Raw genomic sequence first — 19,683 nt, 5'->3', positions numbered from 1 at the left:
GTAGAAAGATTGAAAAATGCTTGTGATTTACATGTTGTTTTTACTCTTTTGCAGTTAACAAAAATAAAACCGGTGATGGACGTGCAGCCCGCGGACGGTCTGCATTTTACTAAGGGGGAATGTGGCGCCCTGGACAAGCCAGGACGTCACAAATACTGCAACAACACAACCCACACCCCGGCTAGGCACATCGAAGTCAGACAAAAATCCTTGTTGCCTCCCTCCAGGGGCTGATTTCCACACCAGGGGGTGGAGCCAGGCAGTTGGCCCCACCCGCCGAGGAGTACACAGTCCTGGAGACGGGAAAAGGAGAGAGTTGAGTTTGGAGTTAGATCTGTGAGGGAAAGTGAAAGGAGAGGAGTGAAGTGGTAGAGGAGCAGACTGACCGTGTCCGGGTACGTGGCCCGGGCACATACAGCAAGGTTGGCAGACGGTGGTGACCGTCTGCAGGAGAGGCCTATCGACGCGGAACCGTAGGGCCGGGGTTGGGCGGTGGCCCACGGGTACCGAACCGGGGAGCGAAGAGAAGCCAGCACCATTCGGCAGGGCTTACGGACCCCGACCAGGCTTGGAGTCGCCGTAAAACCGGTCAAATCCGTCAGCGAAGGGAACCTCTGGGGTTTCCCAGCAATCAAGTCCCGATTAAAGGCAACCGCTGAAACCGTGAAGGGAAACACAGTCATCCCAAGGCTACAGTTCCCAGGGCCAGAGCCTGCGGGCAAAAGGGGCTCCCTCAGCATCCATCCAAGCTGGGGAGCGGGTTACCGGTGGGAAGCCATCGGAACCGAGAACACAACACAGGTGCAGGGAAAGGCAGTCACCGCCAACCTACCGGGAGGAAAAACACCGCAGCCGTTTGGGGGACCCGTCCATTCAGCTGTTTGTTTTACCAAAGACTTTGCATTCATCATTGGCTGAGTGAGTACCCCTGTGCCGTGCGGCACCGCGCTGCCCCCGCGACCCTGCACCTCACCAGGCCCCGTAACCCACCTGTCATCTCTCCCTCACCGGGCCCCGGGACAACCAACCCCCCTACCCACGGAGGGGAAAGACAACATCCAAGCTGCTCCCTGTCATCGCTCCCGGGATCCCCGTCCAGAGCAGCGGTGGTGTCACAACCTCACCACAACCGTGGGTGGCGTCACGGACAATAAACCCCCAAAACCATTCCCCTTTTCACTCACGGGCGAGGAGCGCCGCTCGAGTCCCCGGATCCGGCCCACCGCTCGAGCCACCGAGCAGCAAGCGAAGCAGACCCGAGCCGGACCCGGGCGTGGTGGTGAGAGCACAGCGCCCCCCCTCCCCGCCCGCGACATAGCCTTGAGCTGCGGAGTTCTCTGATTGGCCCAAGGAGGATCGGGAGCGAACATCATGCGCCTGTGATCCTGGGCTGCACTAGAACTCCAGCAGTGGTCGGTAACCTTGGCAACAAACAGTATACAATATAAAACTGTAATTATTCAAAAATGGGGGGGGGGGTAATGGTTAAGGAAACAATTAAAAAGTGTATCCTCCATCTAGGAAGAGGCCGCAGAACATCCCCAGTCAGGGCAGCACCAACTGATGATCACATCTCTGTGGTGCTGTATGACCAGGACAGCAGCCGCAGCAACACGTGATAAGACGAGGGTCACGTGACTGTCAGGTCCTCAGGGCGGGGCCGGCAATGAATGAGGTGATCACGTGACGCGGGCAGTGACGTGTCCGGTCATCTGACCCTGAGAGATAACTTCCTCCACTGCTGAACGGCGGCGGCGACAGTGAATCTTCCCTGAGCTGAGGCATCATGGCGAGTCAGTCCGCGGGAATCCAGCAGCTGCTGCAGGCGGAGAAGAGGGCGGCCGAGAGGGTGGCGGAGGCCCGGAAACGTGAGCGCGCTAGTTACCATAGTTACCTAGCCCCAGAGGTCCCCAGCCCTGACGACCTGTTGCTTCCCCCTCCCCCACCAGGGATTATCCTCAGCGGCCTGCTGTGACCTGCAGGAGGATTATGTGGCCGTGGAGGATGCTGGGAGTTGTAGTTTCAGAGCAGTTAGAGCTCTACAGGTGGTCACAGGGCAGAGGGCGCTTCTTTATTATGTCGTGGCAGGGGGCAGAGGCTCATGGGGGCGGGGATGGAGACATAAGATGGTGCCCATTCAGGGAAGCCTTAAAGGGGGTGTCTATGACTAAGGGGTCTTCCATTTTTTTCCTCTTTTTATTATATATTTTTATCCTATACCTCATTACTTGGCCACGTGACGCTCCACCCCATCACCCCGCGCCTCTCCTTGTCGGTGTACCTCCTTGTCAGGGGTATAAGCGATGATTTACCTGGGGATTTAGTGCGGTGCGGCTCCAGGGGGCTGCCCGGATCAGCAGAGGGGCTCTTCTATGCACGCATTCCACCGCCGCGCCATTCACTCCCTTGTCTGTTTCCACCAACTCCATAGAGAATGAATGAAGAGACGTCCAACCTGAACCTGCGGCACCTCCCTATAACGGGGATAAAAGTGCCAAATTATCACCTACCCTACAACTTAGATCACCTAGAACTTTTTTTTTTATGGACAACCCCTTTAAGGAGAGAGTGCTTCATAAGTGAGTGACGTCATGTACTTGGGTGTCTATAGAAAAGTTCCTATTGCCCATATACGTGACGTCACCTACAATAACCTGTGCATTGAGGGAAGGGGCCAAACAGGGGGTGCGTGATGTATGGCATGTGATTGGCCGGGAGAAGGGACCCATGGGGGGAACAGTGGAGTAGATTAATGAGGCATATGACCCCCTTCTCCCTTAATCTCTGACAGCCCCTTTAATAACCACATGATGCCTGGTGGGAACTGAAGCTTATGAATAAGGGATATAACCCCCCCCCCCTTCCATCCTTACAGCCCCTTTAATAATTACATGACCCCTAGTGGGAGCTGAAGCTTATGAATAGAGGATATAACCCCCCCCCTTCCATCTTTGCAGCCCCTTTTAATAATCACATGACTTGTGGTGGGAAGTGGAGCATGTGAATAAGAGATTTAACCCCTCCCCTACATCCCTTACAGCCCCTTTTCTTCAGCGCTCTATTGGGAGACCCAGACGATTGGGGTATAGCTACTGCCCTCTGGAGGCCACACAAAGCACTACATTAAAAGTGCAAGGCCCCTCCCCCTCTGGCTATACCCCCCCCCCCGTGGTATCACGGGTTCTCCAGTTTTAGCTTTGTGTGCGAAGGAGGTCAGACATTCCATGCATAGCTCCACAGATTTTAGTCAGCAGTAGCTGCTGACTATTTCGGATGGAAGAAAAGAGGACACATATAGTGTCCCCAGCATGCTCCCTTCTCACCCCTGGATGGTGTTGTAAGGTTGAGGTACCTATTGCTGGTACAGAGGCTGGAGCCCCACATGCTGTTTTCCTTCCACATCCCCTGGTAGGGCTCTGTGGAAGTGGGATCCTGCCGGCCTCTCAGCTCTGACGCCGGGCTCCATCCACAGACCCATTAGAACCTGATGGAGACGGAGCAGGAGTACGATCAGGGACAGGCCCTGCATCATACAGGTACTCTGTGTCCCCGGCAGGCACAGACACACTCCGGGCTGGCTGGGTGTTGTAGTGCGCCGGGGACCGCAACGTTGGAGCTAGTGTCCCTACAGATTACTGGGGGATTGTTTGTGTATGGGAACGCAGCGCCGACCCCCTCTGGACCGGGCGGCGCTGCTGTGACTTGTGGTGCGCCGGGGATCCGCCGTCCGCGCTTTTACGGCGGCGGCGGTTATAAATTGAGTCCCCGGCTTTTTGGGCCTAGGACGCCGGCAGCTCCGATTCGTTCCCGCCCCCACCCTGTCATTCAGGGTAGGGGAGAGACGCTGTTCGCTAGCAGCGACGAGGGCTGGAGCCTGATTTACATGCTCCAGCCCTCACACTAGGCACAGAGGGAAGCAGGCTTCCCGCTCTTGGCCAGGAACGCCCAGGGCCCGCCCCCCTTCTCTCTCAGACGCCGGCAGCCATTACATGCATGCCTGGCTGGAGGAAGGACGCAAGGCTCTGGGAGACCTGGACTAGGGGCTATCTGGCGACCACACACCCGCTTTTTAAGCGGGCGGTAAGCGATTTTTCTGTGCTGGTCCCTCTAGTGCCTCACGGTGTAGGTGGACTGTGTAGGATATAGAGATATTGTATTTCTTGCACTGTAAGGTCGCTTCTGGCTGCATCTCCCAGATCCCTCTGTGGAAGCAACAACATGCCATCCTCAAAACGCAAGGCTGCCAAGGCAAAAAGGGCTGTGTATACTGCGTGTGCTGCATGTGGGGCTAATCTACCAGCAGGCTCCGATGACCCCCATTGTGTGCAATGCTCCGACCCGGTGCTGCTTCGCCAGCCGGAGTCAGGAGGGAGAGTGACCCAGGCTGAGACGCCTGTAAGTTCTGCCCCGGTGACAGGGACAGACTTTGCAGTTTTTGCTGATAATATGTCTGTCTCTATGGCAAAAATACTTGAAACCTTGCAATCTATGCATGGGGCTCAGTCTTTGGGCACGGCGAGGCCTCTGTCCTCAGGTCCCCCTCACTTGGAATTATTCCAGCCCACAGGGGAGTCCCCGGCTTCACAGGCCGAGGATTATGAGTCAGATGATAGCCCCAGCCACCCTAAGCGAGCTCGCTGGGAAAGACCCTCGACGTCATCACACTGCTCAGGGTCTCAGCGCAATCAGTCTCCCTGTGATGTGTCTGATGAGAGTGATCAGAATCCATTCCTGGAACCCCTCTCAACCTGGATACCCCTGATGGGGATGCCATGGTAAACGACCTTATCTCAGCCATCAATAGGCTGTTGGATATTTCTCCCCCAGCCCCTTCAGCAGAAGAGGCGGCTGCGGAGCAGGAGAAGTTTCGTTTCCTTTATCCCAAGCGTAAATTGAGTGCTTTGTTGGATCACGCTGATTTCAGAGAATCAATCCAGAAGCACGACGCTCACCCAGAAAGGCGTTTCTCTAAACGATCTAAAGATACGCGTTTCCCTTTCCCCCCTGAGGTGGTCAAGCGCTGGACACAGTGTCCAAAGGTAGACCCCCCGATTTCCAAACTCGCAGCTAGGTCCATAGTTGCAGTGGAGGATGGCGCTTCACTTAAAGATGCCAATGACAGACAGATGGACCTTTGGTTAAAATCTGTCTATGAAGCTATCGGCGCGTCGTTTGCTCCGGCATTCGCAGCCGTATGGGCACTCCAGGCTATTTCAGCTGGCTTAGCAAAAGTGGATGCTATCATACATCCAGCAGTGCCGCAAGTGGCGCACCTTACCACGCAGATGTCGGCGTTTGCGTCTTACGCTATCAATGCGGTCCTAGAATCTACCAGTCGCACCTCAATGGCGTCCGCCAATTCGGTAGTTTTGCGCAGAGCCTTGTGGTTAAAGGACTGGAAAGCAGATGCTGGTTCCAAAAAATGTTTAACCAGTTTGCCTTTATCTAGAGATAGACTGTTTGGCGAGCCATTGGCTGATATCATTAAGCAGTCTAAGGGTAAAGACTCCTCTTTACCACAACCCAGAACAACCAAACCTCAGCAGAAAAAGTGGCAGCAGAGGTTTCAGTCCTTTCGAGGTTCGGGCAAGACACCATTTACCTCGTACAAAGGGACTCAGAGGACGCAAAGAAACTCAGATTCGTGGCGGGCTCACACGCGCCCCAAGAAAGCAAATGGAGGTACCGCTTCCAAAGCGGCTACCTCATGACTTCCAGCCCCCTCCCTCCGCATCGCCGGTCGGGGGCAGGCTCTCCCGCTTTTCCGGCATTTGGATGTCACAGGTCAAAGACCGGTGGGTGACGGACATTTTGTCTCGCGGGTACAGAATCGAGTTCAATTCTCGTCCTCCAGCTCGGTTCTTCAGAACCTCCCCACATCCAGACCGAGCAGATGCTCTGCTGCAGGCGGTGGGCTCCCTAAGAGCGGAAGGAGTGGTGATCCCAGTCCCTCCTCAGGAACAAGGGCAAGGGTTTTACTCCAATCTCTTTGTGGTTCCAAAAAAGGACGGCTCGTTCCGTCCTGTTCTGGACCTAAAACGGCTCAACAAACATGTGCACGCCAGGAAGTTCCGGATGGAAACCCTGCGTTCTGTCATTGCCTCAATGTCCAGAGGAGACTTCCTTGCCTCAATAGACATCAAAGATGCTTATCTCCACGTGCCAATTGCTACAGAACATCAACGTTTTCTACGTTTTGTGATAGGAGACGACCATTTTCAGTTCGTAGCTCTGCCATTTGGTCTGGCAACAGCCCCACGGGTCTTCACCAAGGTCATGGCGGCGGTGGTAGCAGTCTTGCACTCTCAGGGACACTCGGTGATCCCTTACCTAGACGATTTATTGGTCAAAGCTCCCTCTCAAGAGGCATGTCAGCACAGCCTGAATGCTACGCTGGAGACCCTACTGTCTTTCGGATGGATCATCAACTTTCCAAAGTCGATCCTATCACCGACTCAATCACTAACGTATCTTGGCATGGAGTTTCATACTCTAGCAGCGATAGTGAAGCTTCCGCTGAACAAGCAGCGGTCACTACAGACAGGGGTGCAATCTCTTCTGCAGGGCCAGTTGCATCCCTTGCGGCGCCTCATGCATTTCCTAGGGAAGATGGTGGCAGCCATGGAAGCAGTTCCCTTTGCGCAGTTTCATCTGCGCCCACTTCAATGGGACATTCTCCGCCAATGGGACGGGAAGTCAACGTCCCTGGACAGGAAAGTCTCGCTTTCCCAGACGGCCAAGGACTCCCTACAATGGTGGCTCCTTCCCACCTCATTGTCTCAGGGAAGATCCTTCCTGCCCCCATCCTGGGCAGTAGTCACGACAGATGCGAGTCTGTCAGGGTGGGGAGCAGTATTTCTCCACCACAGGGCTCAGGGGACGTGGACTCCGCAGGAGTCCACCCTCCAGATCAATGTCCTGGAGATCAGAGCAGTGTATCTTGCTCTACTGGCCTTCCAACAGTGGCTGGAAGGAAAGCAGATCCGAATCCAATCGGACAACTACACAGCGGTGGCATACATCAACCACCAAGGAGGGACGCGCAGTCGGCAAGCCTTCCAAGAAGTCCGGCGCATTCTAATGTGGGTGGAGGACAGAGCATCCACCATATCCGCGGTTCACATCCCAGGCGTAGAAAACTGGGAAGCAGACTTCCTCAGTCGCCAGGGCATGGACGCAGGGGAATGGTCCCTTCACCCGGACGTGTTTCAGGAAATCTGTCGCCGCTGGGGAGTGCCGGACGTCGACCTAATGGCATCCCGGCACAACAACAAGGTCCCGGCATTCATGGCGAGGTCGCGCGATCAAAGAGCTCTGGCGGCAGACGCCTTGGTTCAAGATTGGTCGCAGTTTCAGCTCCCATACGTGTTTCCGCCTCTGGCGCTCTTGCCCAGAGTGCTACGCAAGATCAGATCCGAGTGCAGCCGCATCATACTCGTCGCTCCAGACTGGCCGAGGAGGTCGTGGTATCCGGATCTGTGGCATCTCACGATCGGTCGACCGTGGTCACTGCCAGACCGACCAGACTTACTGTCCCAAGGGCCGTTTTTCCATCAGAATTCTGCGGCCCTGAACCTGACTGTGTGGCCATTGAGTCCTGGATCCTAGCATCTGCAGGATTATCTCAAGGAGTCGTTGCCACAATGAGACAGGCTAGAAAGTCGAATTCGGCTAAGATCTACCACAGAACGTGGAAGATTTTCTTATCCTGGTGCTCTGCTCAGGGAGTGTCTCCCTGGCCATTTGCATTGCCCAAGTTTCTTTCCTTCCTGCAATCGGGGTTAGAAAAGGGCTTGTCGCTCAGCTCCCTTAAAGGGCAAGTTTCGGCACTATCCGTGTTTTTTCAGAAGCGTCTAGCACGTCTTTCTAAGGTGCGCACGTTCCTGCAGGGGGTCTGTCATATTGTGCCCCCGTACAAGCGGCCGTTAGATCCATGGGATCTGAACAGGGTACTAGTTGCTCTCCAGAAGCCGCCCTTCGAGCCTCTGAAGGAAGTTTCCTTTTCTCGGCTGTCACAGAAAGTGGCGTTTCTTGTTGCGATCACATCGCTTCGGCGAGTGTCTGAGCTGGCAGCTCTGTCATCCAAGGCTCCCTTCCTGGTGTTCCACCAGGACAAGGTAGTGCTGCGCCCCATTCCGGAGTTTCTCCCTAAGGTCGTATCCTCTTTTCATCTTAATCAGGATATATCCTTGCCTTCGTTTTGTCCTCATCCGGTTCACCGGTATGAAAAGGACTTACGTTTGCTAGATCTGGTGAGAGCACTCAGAATCTACATTTCCCGCACGGCGCCCATGCGCCGTGCCGATGCACTTTTTGTCCTTGTCGCTGGTCCGCGCAAGGGGTTGCAGGCTTCTAAAGCCACCCTGGCTCGATGGATCAAAGAACCAATTCTAGAGGCCTACCGTTCTGCGGGGCTTCCGGTTCCTTCAGGGCTAAAAGCCCACTCAACCAGAGCCGTGGGTGCGTCCTGGGCATTACGTCACCAGGCTTCGGCTCAACAGGTGTGCCAGGCAGCAACCTGGTCCAGTCTGCACACTTTCACCAAGCATTATCAGGTGCATACCTATGCTTCGGCGGATGCCAGCTTAGGTAGAAGAGTCCTGCAGGCGGCAGTGACACCCCCGTAGGGGAGGGCTGTTTTGCAGCTCTAACATGAGGTATTTCTTTACCCACCCAGGGACAGCTTTTGGACGTCCCAATCGTCTGGGTCTCCCAATAGAGCGCTGAAGAAGAAGGGAATTTTGTTACTTACCGTAAATTCCTTTTCTTCTAGCTCTTATTGGGAGACCCAGCACCCGCCCTGTTGTCCTTCGGGATGTTTTTTTGTTGTTTGCGGGTACACATGTTGTTCATGTTGAACGGTTTTTCAGTTCTCCGATGTTATTCGGAGTTAATTTGTTTAAACCAGTTATTGGCTTCCTCCTTCTTGCTTTGGCACTAAAACTGGAGAACCCGTGATACCACGGGGGGGGTATAGCCAGAGGGGGAGGGGCCTTGCACTTTTAATGTAGTGCTTTGTGTGGCCTCCAGAGGGCAGTAGCTATACCCCAATCGTCTGGGTCTCCCAATAAGAGCTAGAAGAAAAGGAATTTACGGTAAGTAACAAAATTCCCTTCTTAATAATCACATGATCCATGATGGGAACAGTGAAGTGTCTATATATATATATATATATATATATATATATATATATATATATATATATATATATATATATATATATATATATATATATATATATATATATATATATATATATATATATATATATATATATATATATATATATACACACACAGATATATATATATATCTATGTATGTATGTATGTGTGTATGTGTATGTGTGTATATATATATATATATATATATATATATATATATATATATATATATATATATATATATATATATATATATATATATATATATATATATAAATAAAATGCACTCCCACCACCCTTTTATCCCTGACAGCCCCTTTAATAATTCATGTTAGTCCAATGAGACCGCTAAGGCCTGTAGTCACAGATTGGGGCTCCTGATCTGACCTATATACCTATGAGATTGCTGAGTTCTGCATGGCCGCCAGTCCGAACTCTTAGTGATTGCTGTTCTGTTTGACCCAATATATACCTACTAGTTCTGAAGCCGTCCGGATCCGGGCAGTCCGTGCTTCTCCCATACAACAGAGATAATGCTGCCTCTACTGGCAAGACACGGGAGCGCACCGCCTCTGGCAAACGAGGACAAATGATCAGTGCCCTCCTAAAGACTGGACCATTAAGAGCTGCTGTCATCCACATTGTCGCAGCCACCATAGCTCTGTGCTCTGGTCATACTCAGGACAGCAACAGTTGGACTTTGGCCTTGTTGCCCCCCCCCCCCCAATCTCCTTACAGATGACGCAGCTCATTACCAGTATAACCCATCTCCTACTTTCTTTTCTTCCAGAAAAGAACAGACGTCTGAAACAAGCGAAAGAAGAGGCGCAGGCCGAGATCGAGCAGTACCGGCTGCAGCGGGACAAGGAGTTCAAAGCTAAAGAGGCCGCGGTACGTGTCAAGCCTGGACATCTATAGTATTTTGGGGTTTTTTTTTACCCTGATTACCCCAGAAAATCCCATATTGATCTAATAAATCCCCAATAAATGAATACTGCGCCAGAAATGAAGGATAAGTGATTGAGAGATAAAGGAGCCCTCACTACAGAAGATCCGGCAGAGGAACAAGGGGTTCATTATTTTATAGAATTGCTCCATTATTTTATGGTAACGCCGACTTCGGGAGGTTTGGGAAAGGTGCCTGGTCTTAAGATCTTTTTCTCCTATAAGACAGATAAAATGGGGGGAGGCTCCTGCTGCAGCCGGACACAGGACAGTGAGGAGGAAGACAGTGAAACAGACTATTTCTTTATAGATTTCCAATACTTTATTGTAATATTTAATAGGATGGGAGGAATTGTCTGGATTTTCGGTGTCTCGCCTTCCTTTAAATGTTGTCTGAATTAGATCCAGTGTAACGTCCCCTCCCCCGCACACATTTTCCTTCCTTATTTTGCTCGGTCATTTGTTCCACCTGACGTTCCCTTAGAATAACATTTCACATAACCTTGAAAACTCCAGTAAATGAATGGACAAATCTTACAAATCGCATTGGGATTCGGCAGACACTTGGTTGGTGAAAGGTGTAAGTAATAACTATGGCAGGGGGGGTTCGGTTACTCGTTTTTCTTTTTGTTTTCTGCACCCATTCATTATTGTACACGCTTGAGAGCTGCCTCCGGTCCCTGCGCGGTACAGATAGGATCGCTCTGTAATGATTTGCGGTGATCTGACGGGTCACATTATTCATATTGATACATATAGGCCAGTGAACGTTCATCATGTCCTGCACTAAATCATGCACACACTAACATTTATCATTGATTTATCGAGCCCTTCTTCCCATCCCACCCTAAACCTTTTTGGATCGGCTGCATTTGCTGTTATGTTTAGTCACTTATTCCATAGACCCCTGTACAAGTTCAACTCCGCAGGACCACCAAAGATTTAGTGCATATGGTGGACCTGGATTTTCTTTGTCGCTCCATTGGGAGACCCAGACAATTGTTTTGTTTTGACAATTGGGTGTATAGCTATTGCCTCTGGAGGCCACACAAAGTATTACACTTAAAAGTGTAAGGCCCCTCCCCTTCTGGCTATACACCCCCAGTGGGATCACTGGCTCACCAGTTTTGTGCTTTGTGCGAAGGAGGCAACACATCCACGCATAGCTCCACTTTTTAGTCAGCAGCAGCTGCTGACTATGTCGGATGGAAGAAAAGAGGACACATATAGTGTCCCCAGCATGCTCCCTTCTCACCCCACTGTATGTCGGAGGTGTTTGTAAGGTTGAGGTACCCATTGCGGGTACGGCGGCAGGAGCCCACATGCTGATTCCTTCCCCATCCCTTTTTACAGGGCTCTGGGTGAAGTGGGATTTACCGGTCTCCAGGCACTGAGACCGTGCTCCATCTACAGCCCCTGGAGAAGATGCTGGATGGAGCGGAGTACATCAGGGACATGGCCCTGCTTCCTCAAGGTACTCTGTGTCCCCGTGCATTTGGCGCTCACACCGCAGCATGCTGGGTGTTGTAGTGCGCCGGGGGACATCAGCGCTGCGGCGCCTGTGCCATGGCCTCATTCAGCTTGCTGAAGCAGGCTCACTTATGGGAATTGGTCGCGCCGGCCGCTGGGACTGCGGCGCGGCTGGCACTTGTAGTGCGCCGGGGACTTCAGCGCGGCCTGCGCTTTTACGGCGGCCGCGCTGATAACTAGAGTCCCCGGCTTTTGCGGCCTGCTTCCGTTCGTTCCCGCCCCCAGACCTGCCAGTCAGGAGAGGGGCGGGACGCTGGCCACTTCCAGGAATCGGTCGCGCCGGCCGCTGGCAGCGGCGCGGCTGGCACTTGTGGTGCGCCGGGGACTTCAGCGCGGCCCGCGCTTTTACGGCGGCCGCGCTGTTAACTCGAGTCCCCGGCTTCTGGGCCTAGTCTCCCTTCGTTACCGCCCACAGCCCTGACAGTCAGGGTAGGGGCGTGACGCTGCATAGAGCAGAGCTGAGAGCTGGAGTATGTTTTGCATACTCCACCCCTCTCACTGTGTGCACTGTGAATCCGGATTCCCGCACTTTCTCAGGCACGCCCACGGCTTCCTTCTCTACAAGGACACCGGCAGCCATTAGTGTCAGTTTCTGTACGATACAGAGACAAGTGTGGAAGACCCTGGCATTCTGATAGTCACACAATCGCTGTAACAGGCGTTAAGCAGCACCTGTGGTGCTAACCCCACTAGTGCAGAAGTGCACTTATAGATATGCTTGTACTATATACATTGCACTGTTTGGTCGCACGTTGTATATACCCTCCTGGATTATGCGGAGGAGTTATCAGCATATTCTCTGTGTAAAACAAAGGTGCAGAACCACATGTTTTTCTATACAGCTGGTACAGCATGTACGGCTATACGGCCGGCAGGTACATAGACTCCCATTGTATGCACTAATGGCCAGGAGATGAGGACGGTGTCTGCAGTATTTACTGACAGTTTTTCTGAGACTATGGCTATGATACTAGAAGCCTAGCAGTCCGGACATGTCTCTCACAATATGGGCACTGTTGAATCATTGATCCATGGCCCCCCTCAGTGTGAATAACTAACAGCTCCGGGAATGTCACACGCATCCCAGAGTCACGGCTCTGCACGGACGTCAGTCCCAGACAGCCTAAGTGGGCTCGCTATGAGCGGCCTCGGTTTCATCAGGGTCCTAACAGAAGGACTCGCTGTGTAATGAGGCGGAAGTAGCGGCTCAGGATTCTGATCCTGAGACCGCTCTCAATCTGGATACACCTGATTGTGACGCCATAGTAAATAATCTTATAGCGTCCATCTATAGAATGTGGGTTATTTCTCACAGCTCCTCCAGTGGAGGAGTCAGCTTCACGTATTTTTCTGGACCACTCTGCCTTCAGAGAGGCAGTCCAGGAACACCACGCTTATCCAGATATGCGCTTCTCCAAACGGCTTAGGATACACGTTATCCCTGTCCCCTGACTTGGTCAAGGACTGGACCCAATGTCCCGAGCGGCATCCTCCAATCTCCAGGCTTGTAGCTAGATCCATAGTTGCAGTGGGAGATGGAACTGCAAACTCAAAGATGCCACTGACAGACAGATGGATCTCTGGTCGAAAGCCATCTATGAGGCTGTCGGCGCACCGTTGGCTCCGGCATTCTCTCCCTTGGGGCACTCCAAGCTATTTCAGCTTGTCTTACACAGATTGACACGGTTACACGTACATCTGTGCCGCAGGTGGCATCCTTAACCTCTCAAATGTCTGCATTTGTTTCTTACGCGATTCAGGTTGTCCTGGACTCTGCGAACCGTGCGGCGGTAGCCTCCGCTACTCCGTGTTTTTAAGCAGAGCCTGGTCTGCTCGTTAAGTGAATGGCAGGCAGATTCTGCTTCCAAAAAAGGTTGCCTAACCAGTTGCCTTTTTCTGCTGACCGACTGTTTGGTGAGCGTTGGATGTAACCATCAAACAGTCCAGGGGTAAGGATTCATCCTTTCCTCAGCCCGGACACAACAAACCCCAACAGAGCAAGAGGCAGTCGGGGTTTTCGGCCTTTTCGAGGCTCGGGCAGGTCCCATTTTTCCTCGTCCAATGTGGACTCAAAAGGATCAGAGGAGCTAAGATTCTTAGCGGGCTCAGTCTCGCCCAAAAAAGCGACAGTCTGAAAACCCGCTTCCAAGGCGGCTTCCTCATGACTTGCGGCCTCGGTCGGTAGCAGGCTCTCCCGCCTTGGCGATATTTAGCTGCCATAGGTCAATGACCATTGAGTGTGAGACATTCTGTCTCACGGGTACAGGATAGAGCTCACTTCTCGTCCTCCAACTCGATTCTTCAGAATTTCTCCACCTCCCGGCCGGGCCGCTGCTCTTCTGCAAACAGGGTGCACTCTATAGGCAGAAAGAGTGAGGACCCCCGTTCCTCTTCAGGAACAAGGTCACGGTTTTTACCCCAAATTCTTTGCGGTACCTATAACAACGGGCCGTTCCGTCCCGTTCTGGATCTAAAAATGCTCAGCAAGCTCGTGGACACCAGGCGGTTCCGGATGGAATTCCTCCGCCATGTCATCGCCTCAAGGTCCCAAGGATATTTCCTAGCATCATTAGGCATCAAGGATGCTTATCCACACGTGCCGATTGATCCAGAGCACTAGCGTTTCTACGCTTCGTTATAGGAGACGAACACCCTCTGTTCGTAGCTCTACCTTCCGGCTAGCGACAGTCCAACTGGTCTTCGCCAAGGTCAGGGCAGCAGTAGTCACAGTCCTGCACTCTCAGGGTCACTCTGTGGTCCCGTATTTAGACGATCTACTTGTCAAGGCACTCTCTTAGGAAACATGCCAACACTGCCCGAACGTTGCGCTGGAGACTCTCTAGAGTTTTGGGTGGATCATCAACTTTTTAAAGTCAGATCCGACCCCGACCCTATCGATAACATATCTAGGCATAGAGTTTCTTACTCTCTCAGCGATAGTGAAGCTGCCGCTAGACAAACAGCATTCACTACGGGCTGCAAGCTCTTCTTTAAGAACCAGTCGCACACATTGAGACGCCTCATGCACTTCCTACGTAAGATGGTAGCAATGGAGGCAGTTCCTTTCGCGCAGTTTTACTGCGTCCACTACAATGGGACATTCTCCGCCAATGGGACGAGGAGTCGACGTCCCTCAACAGGGTCGTCGTTCTTTCTCAGGCGGCCAAGGAATCTCTACGGTGGTGGCTTCTTCTCACCTCTTGGTCAAAAAGAAGGTCCTTCCTATCCCCGTCCTGGGCGATAGTTACGACAGACGCGAGTCTATCAGGGTGGGGAGCAGTTTTTCTCCACTACAGCGCTCAGGGTACGTGGACTCAGCAAGAGTCCACTCTCCAGATCAATGTTCTTGAACACAGAGCAGTGTATCTTGCCCTACAATCCTTCCAACAGCGGCTGGAAAGCAAGCATATCCGACTTCAGTCGGACAGCTCCACAGCGGTGGCATACATCAACCACCAAGGAAGAACGCGCAACCGGCAAGCCTTCCAGGAAGTCCGGCAGGTTCTGATGTGGGTGGAAGACACGGCATCCACCATATCCACAATTCACATCCCAAGTGTGGAAACTAGGAAGCTGACTTCCTAAGTCGCTGAGGTGTGGCCGAAAGAGTATGGTCTCCTCACCCGGACGGGTTTCAGGAGGTCTGGCGCCGCTGACAGAGGCCGGACGTCGATCTAATGGCGTCACGGCACAACAACAATGTGCCAGCTTCATGGCACGGTTTCACAATCATCGAGCTCTGGCGGCAAACGCCTTAGTTCAGCATTGGTCGCAGTTCCAGCTACCTTAGGTGCCACCTCTGGCATTGTTGCCCAGAGTACTGCGCTAGATCAAGACCGACTGCGGCCGCGCCATCCTCGTCGCTACAAATTGGCCGAGGATGTTGTGGTACTCGGTTCTGTGGTGCCTCACGGTAGGCTAACCGGGGGCACTACCAGACCAATCAGACTGGCTGTCTCAAGGGCCATTCTTCCATTTGAATTCTACGGCCCTCAACCGGATGGTGTGGCATTGAGTCCTGGAACCTAGTGTCGTCAGGATTACCTCAGGACGTGGTTGCCACCATGAGACAGGCTAGCATACCAACGTCCGCCAAGATTGACCACAGGACGTGGAAGATGTTCTTATCTCGGTGCTCGGCGCAGGGTGTTTCTCCCTGGCCGGTTGCATCGTCTATGTTTCCTTCCTTCCTGCAATCTAGGTAGGAAAATGGGTTGTCGCTCAGTTCCCTTTAGGGACAAGTCTCAGCGCTATCTGTATTTTTTCAGAAACGACGACTTCCTCAGGTACGCACGTTCCTACGGGGAGTTTGTCTTCTCAGCACTCCGTACAAGCGGCCGTTAGAGCCCTGAGATCTGAACAAGGTTCTAATTGCTCTCCAGATGCCGCCTTTCGAGCCTTTGAAGGATGTCTCCCTTCCCGTTTTTCACGGGAAGTGGCCTTCTAGTAACGGTCTCGTCTCTTAGGAGAGTTTCCGAGCTAGCAACGCTCTCATACAAACTCCCTTCCTGGTCCTTCACCAGGACAGGGTAGTTCTGCGTCCGGTTCCGGAATTTCTCCCTAAGGTGGTATCCCATTTTCATATCAATCAGGATATCACCTCACCTTCTTTGTGTCCTCGTCCAGTCCATCAATTTCAGAAAGATTTGCATCTGTTGGTTCTGGTGAGAGCACTCAGGTTCTACTTCCCGCATGGCGCTCCTGCGCCACCCGGATGCACTCTTTGTCCTTGTCGCTGGTCGGCGTAAACAGTCGCAAGCTTCCAGATCCACCCTTGCTCGGGGGCTCGAGGAACCAATTCTTGAAACCTACAGTTCTACTGGGCTTCTGGTTCTCTCAAGGCCGAAGGCCCATTCTACCAGAGCCGTGGGTGCATCCTGGGCATTACGGCACCAGGCTACGGCTCAGCAGGTGTGTCAGGCACCCACCTGGTCGAGTCTACTTACTTTTACCAAGCATTATCAGATGCATACCTACGCTTCGGCAGACGCCAGCCTAGGTAGATAAGTCATTCAGGCGGCGGTTGGCCACCTGTAGGAGAGGGCCGTTTGACGGACCTATCATGAGGTATTCTTTTACCCACCCAGGGATTGCTTTTGGACATCCCAATTGTCTGGGTCTCCCAATGGAGCGACAAAGAAGAAGGGAATTTTGTTTACTTACCGTAAATTCCTTTTCTTCTAGCTCCAATTGGGAGACCCAGCACCCGCCCTGTTTTCTCGGGGTTTTTCTGTTTTTTCGGGTACACATGTTGTTCATGTGGTATGGTTCAGTTCTCCGATGTTTCCTCGGATTGAATTGGTCTTTAAACCAGTTATTGGCTTTCCTCCTTCTTGCTTTGGCACTAAAACTGGTGAGCCAGTGATCCCACTGGGGGTGTATAGCCAGAAGGGGAGGGGCCTTACACTTTTAAGTGTAATACTTTGTGTGGCCTCCAGAGGCAATAGCTATACACCCAATTGTCAAAACAAAACAATTGTCTGGGTCTCCCAATTGGAGCTAGAAGAAAAGGAATTTACGGTAAGTAAACAAAATTCCCTTCTTTCCCCCTACAGTTGATGTTACAGTAGAAAAGGACTGGGCATGATCAGTAACCTTGCCCGATCCTTTTGTATTCCCAGGAGAAAAATAGCAGCTTACTACCCTCTCCCCATTAAGAATATGTATGATTTAGCCTAGTATAAATGTGTATGGAGAGGGGCGAGATTAGCAATAATATCACAGAATGAAGTATCCCCCCCCCCCCCCCCTTTCCAGCAATCAGACTGCTAGTCTATCTGATATTGCCAGGGTAAATTAGGTTGATTTTGTGAGACCCTATAGTGCTCTATGGCCAGAAGACTGTCATTGAGGGGGAGGCCAAAGTGGTGACCCCCCCCCCCCCCCCCCCCAATACTTCCATATCCCCTATCTTGTGCACAATCTGTTGTGGATTTTTAACAGTACTGTTTGCTTTCAGAATTTATAACTTTGGAACGTCTTAAAGGGGTTGTCCCATAAATAACATATATTATCCCTCTATACAATGCATGATCGTATGGAGTACCCCCACCAGGCATGAGATCAGGGGCCTCAAAGTCCCCTCTGTAAATGGATAGGTAGTGAGCATGTGCGACCACTACACCACTTAGTCTATAGGATGAGTGGTCGCACCTGCTCCGTACATCTGCAGTCACAAGGGAACTTCACATCACCCCTTCTCATGGTGGCCAGACCCCTCCAAGTAATCATACATTTACCCTGGGAGGATCCTGAACAGAGGACCCCCTATCTATTACCTAAATTACATAAATAATAAAAGATATATAAATTATTATAAAAATACTAATACAAAAATAAATTAATAATTAAAAAATAAAATAAGTAAATAATAAATAGAATACTAAAATACTAAAAATTAAAAAATACTTAATTTATTTTATCACATTAAGTAATTAAAAAAAAATACAATACTATGAATACTTATTTTTGTATATATTTTTTTAATTACTTATTATTTTTCATTTTATTTTTTAATTTATATTTTTATATTTATGATTACATTTTTAAGTATTTTTTTCATTTTTACTATTTTTATATTTTAATAATTTATTTTCTTAGTATTTTTATAATTGTTATATTATCTATTAATAATAATATAATAATACTATGATATTATAATATATTAGATATTTTTATTATTATATTTTATTTTTTAATAACTGGACAACTTCTTTAACAAGAATCCATGTTTCTTTATATTATGATTTAATGTCTCTGCTCTCTCTTCAGGCTTTGGGCTCTCACGGTAGCTGCAGTGAAGGAGTGGAGAAGGAAACCATCGAGAAGATCGCCGTCATCCAGGAGAACTATCAGCAGAACAGAGAGATGGTTTTGGATCAGCTGCTGTCCCTGGTGTGCGAGATAAAGCCAGAAATACACGTCAACTATCGTGTGAGCGGTTAGCGTCCCTTCCACGTCTCCAGGTCGGCTTCGCTCTCCTCGCGGCCGACTTGTGCTATTTATTGTGCCCCGGTCACATGAGCAGCCCTCCCTGAATTTAGCACTGCCCCCACGTATAGTCTATGCAAAGCCGTGATATAGCTGCACGAAATACCACGAGCCTTACACGAGGGGTTAACATTACACAATATGGGAATTCCTTATTCTGAGAAAGGGGAAGAAAAAAAAAATGGGCGTTTTGTCCGAGGGTTGAAAATAAAATCTTCCAAGTCTTCTAGTTTTGAGGAAGGAGCGCGTCTTATTCAGGTCTCGGATTTTCTACTGATTTGTCTTAGTTTGCATTTCCTTATCTACCTTTTTAAAATTAAAAATGCTCCATTTTCCTTCATAACCTGTGTCTTTATTGTAGCGCAGCTTTATATTCTGCTCTGTGCTTCCAGCTCATCACTCATAGACTATGGGGGAAAAGGCTAATCTGTTATTGACAGGTACGTCAGGATTGCAGGTACCCATTTTCTATAGTTAGAGACTTATTACTGTAATTGTTCCTCTTATGAGCTACTGATAGTGTTTTTATGCTTTACATGAAAGTGAGACAACATCTGTCATTATCATGGAAAGTATTCTTTACAGTAAGAGCACTACTCCAGTGTTTTGGGGTTTTTTTGTTTTGTTTTTTTCCGCAGCGCAGGAGTGGTGCTACAAACCTTCAATCCTTGACTCTAGTCTCATACTTATCACTTGCCGTCTTCAGCAATTTCTGACCCCGCTCTTGTCCCTCGGTGCCACTGAAGTCAAAGGTAACGGTCACAATGTCTCAATTTAAGTCTATGAGAGCCAGAACTAAATGAGCTCCACTATTGCTATATACGTAAAGGTTTAAGGTGCCAAGTACACATTTAGTGTGTGTGTGTATATATAATAGAGATATACACATACAGTGCCTTTTCGAAAGTATTCGGCCCCCTTGAATTTTTCAACCTTTTCCCACATTTCAGGCTTCAAACATAAAGATAAAAATGTTAATGTTCTGGTGAAGAATCAACAACAAGTGGGGCACAATTGTGAAGATGAACGAAATTTATTGCTTATTTTAAACTTTT

At 50.4% G+C, this 19,683-nt stretch overlaps 1 protein-coding gene across 1 annotated transcript; it reads left to right on the top strand.

Annotated features, from left to right (window-relative positions):
* Positions 1-1,688: 1,688 nt before the first annotated feature.
* On the top strand, positions 1,689-18,968 carry ATP6V1G1 (ATPase H+ transporting V1 subunit G1). Its single transcript, XM_075324205.1, has 3 exons — positions 1,689-1,868; positions 9,954-10,054; positions 18,410-18,968. The coding sequence occupies exons 1-3, from the start codon at positions 1,787-1,789 to the stop codon at positions 18,581-18,583; spliced, it is 357 nt and encodes a 118-aa protein (XP_075180320.1). The 5' UTR covers positions 1,689-1,786; the 3' UTR covers positions 18,584-18,968.
* Positions 18,969-19,683: the final 715 nt, after the last annotated feature.

This window comes from Anomaloglossus baeobatrachus, chromosome 9 (assembly GCF_048569485.1).
Source record: "Anomaloglossus baeobatrachus isolate aAnoBae1 chromosome 9, aAnoBae1.hap1, whole genome shotgun sequence".
In the NCBI taxonomy this organism is placed as follows: Eukaryota; Metazoa; Chordata; class Amphibia; order Anura; family Aromobatidae; genus Anomaloglossus; species Anomaloglossus baeobatrachus.
The sequence above is the reverse complement of the archived record's forward strand: the minus strand, read 5'-3'. Positions and strand labels throughout refer to the sequence as shown.

Bases quoted from the DNA above. Each gene is read 5' to 3' on its own strand.
- ATP6V1G1 (XM_075324205.1), top strand. From the start codon at position 1,787: ATGGCGAGTCAGTCCGCGGGAATCCAGCAGCTGCTGCAGGCGGAGAAG. The intron at 1,869-9,953 runs GTGAGCGCGCTA...CTTTTCTTCCAG, and splicing joins GGTGGCGGAGGCCCGGAAAC to AAAAGAACAGACGTCTGAAA. The intron at 10,055-18,409 runs GTACGTGTCAAG...CTCTCTCTTCAG, and splicing joins TCAAAGCTAAAGAGGCCGCG to GCTTTGGGCTCTCACGGTAG.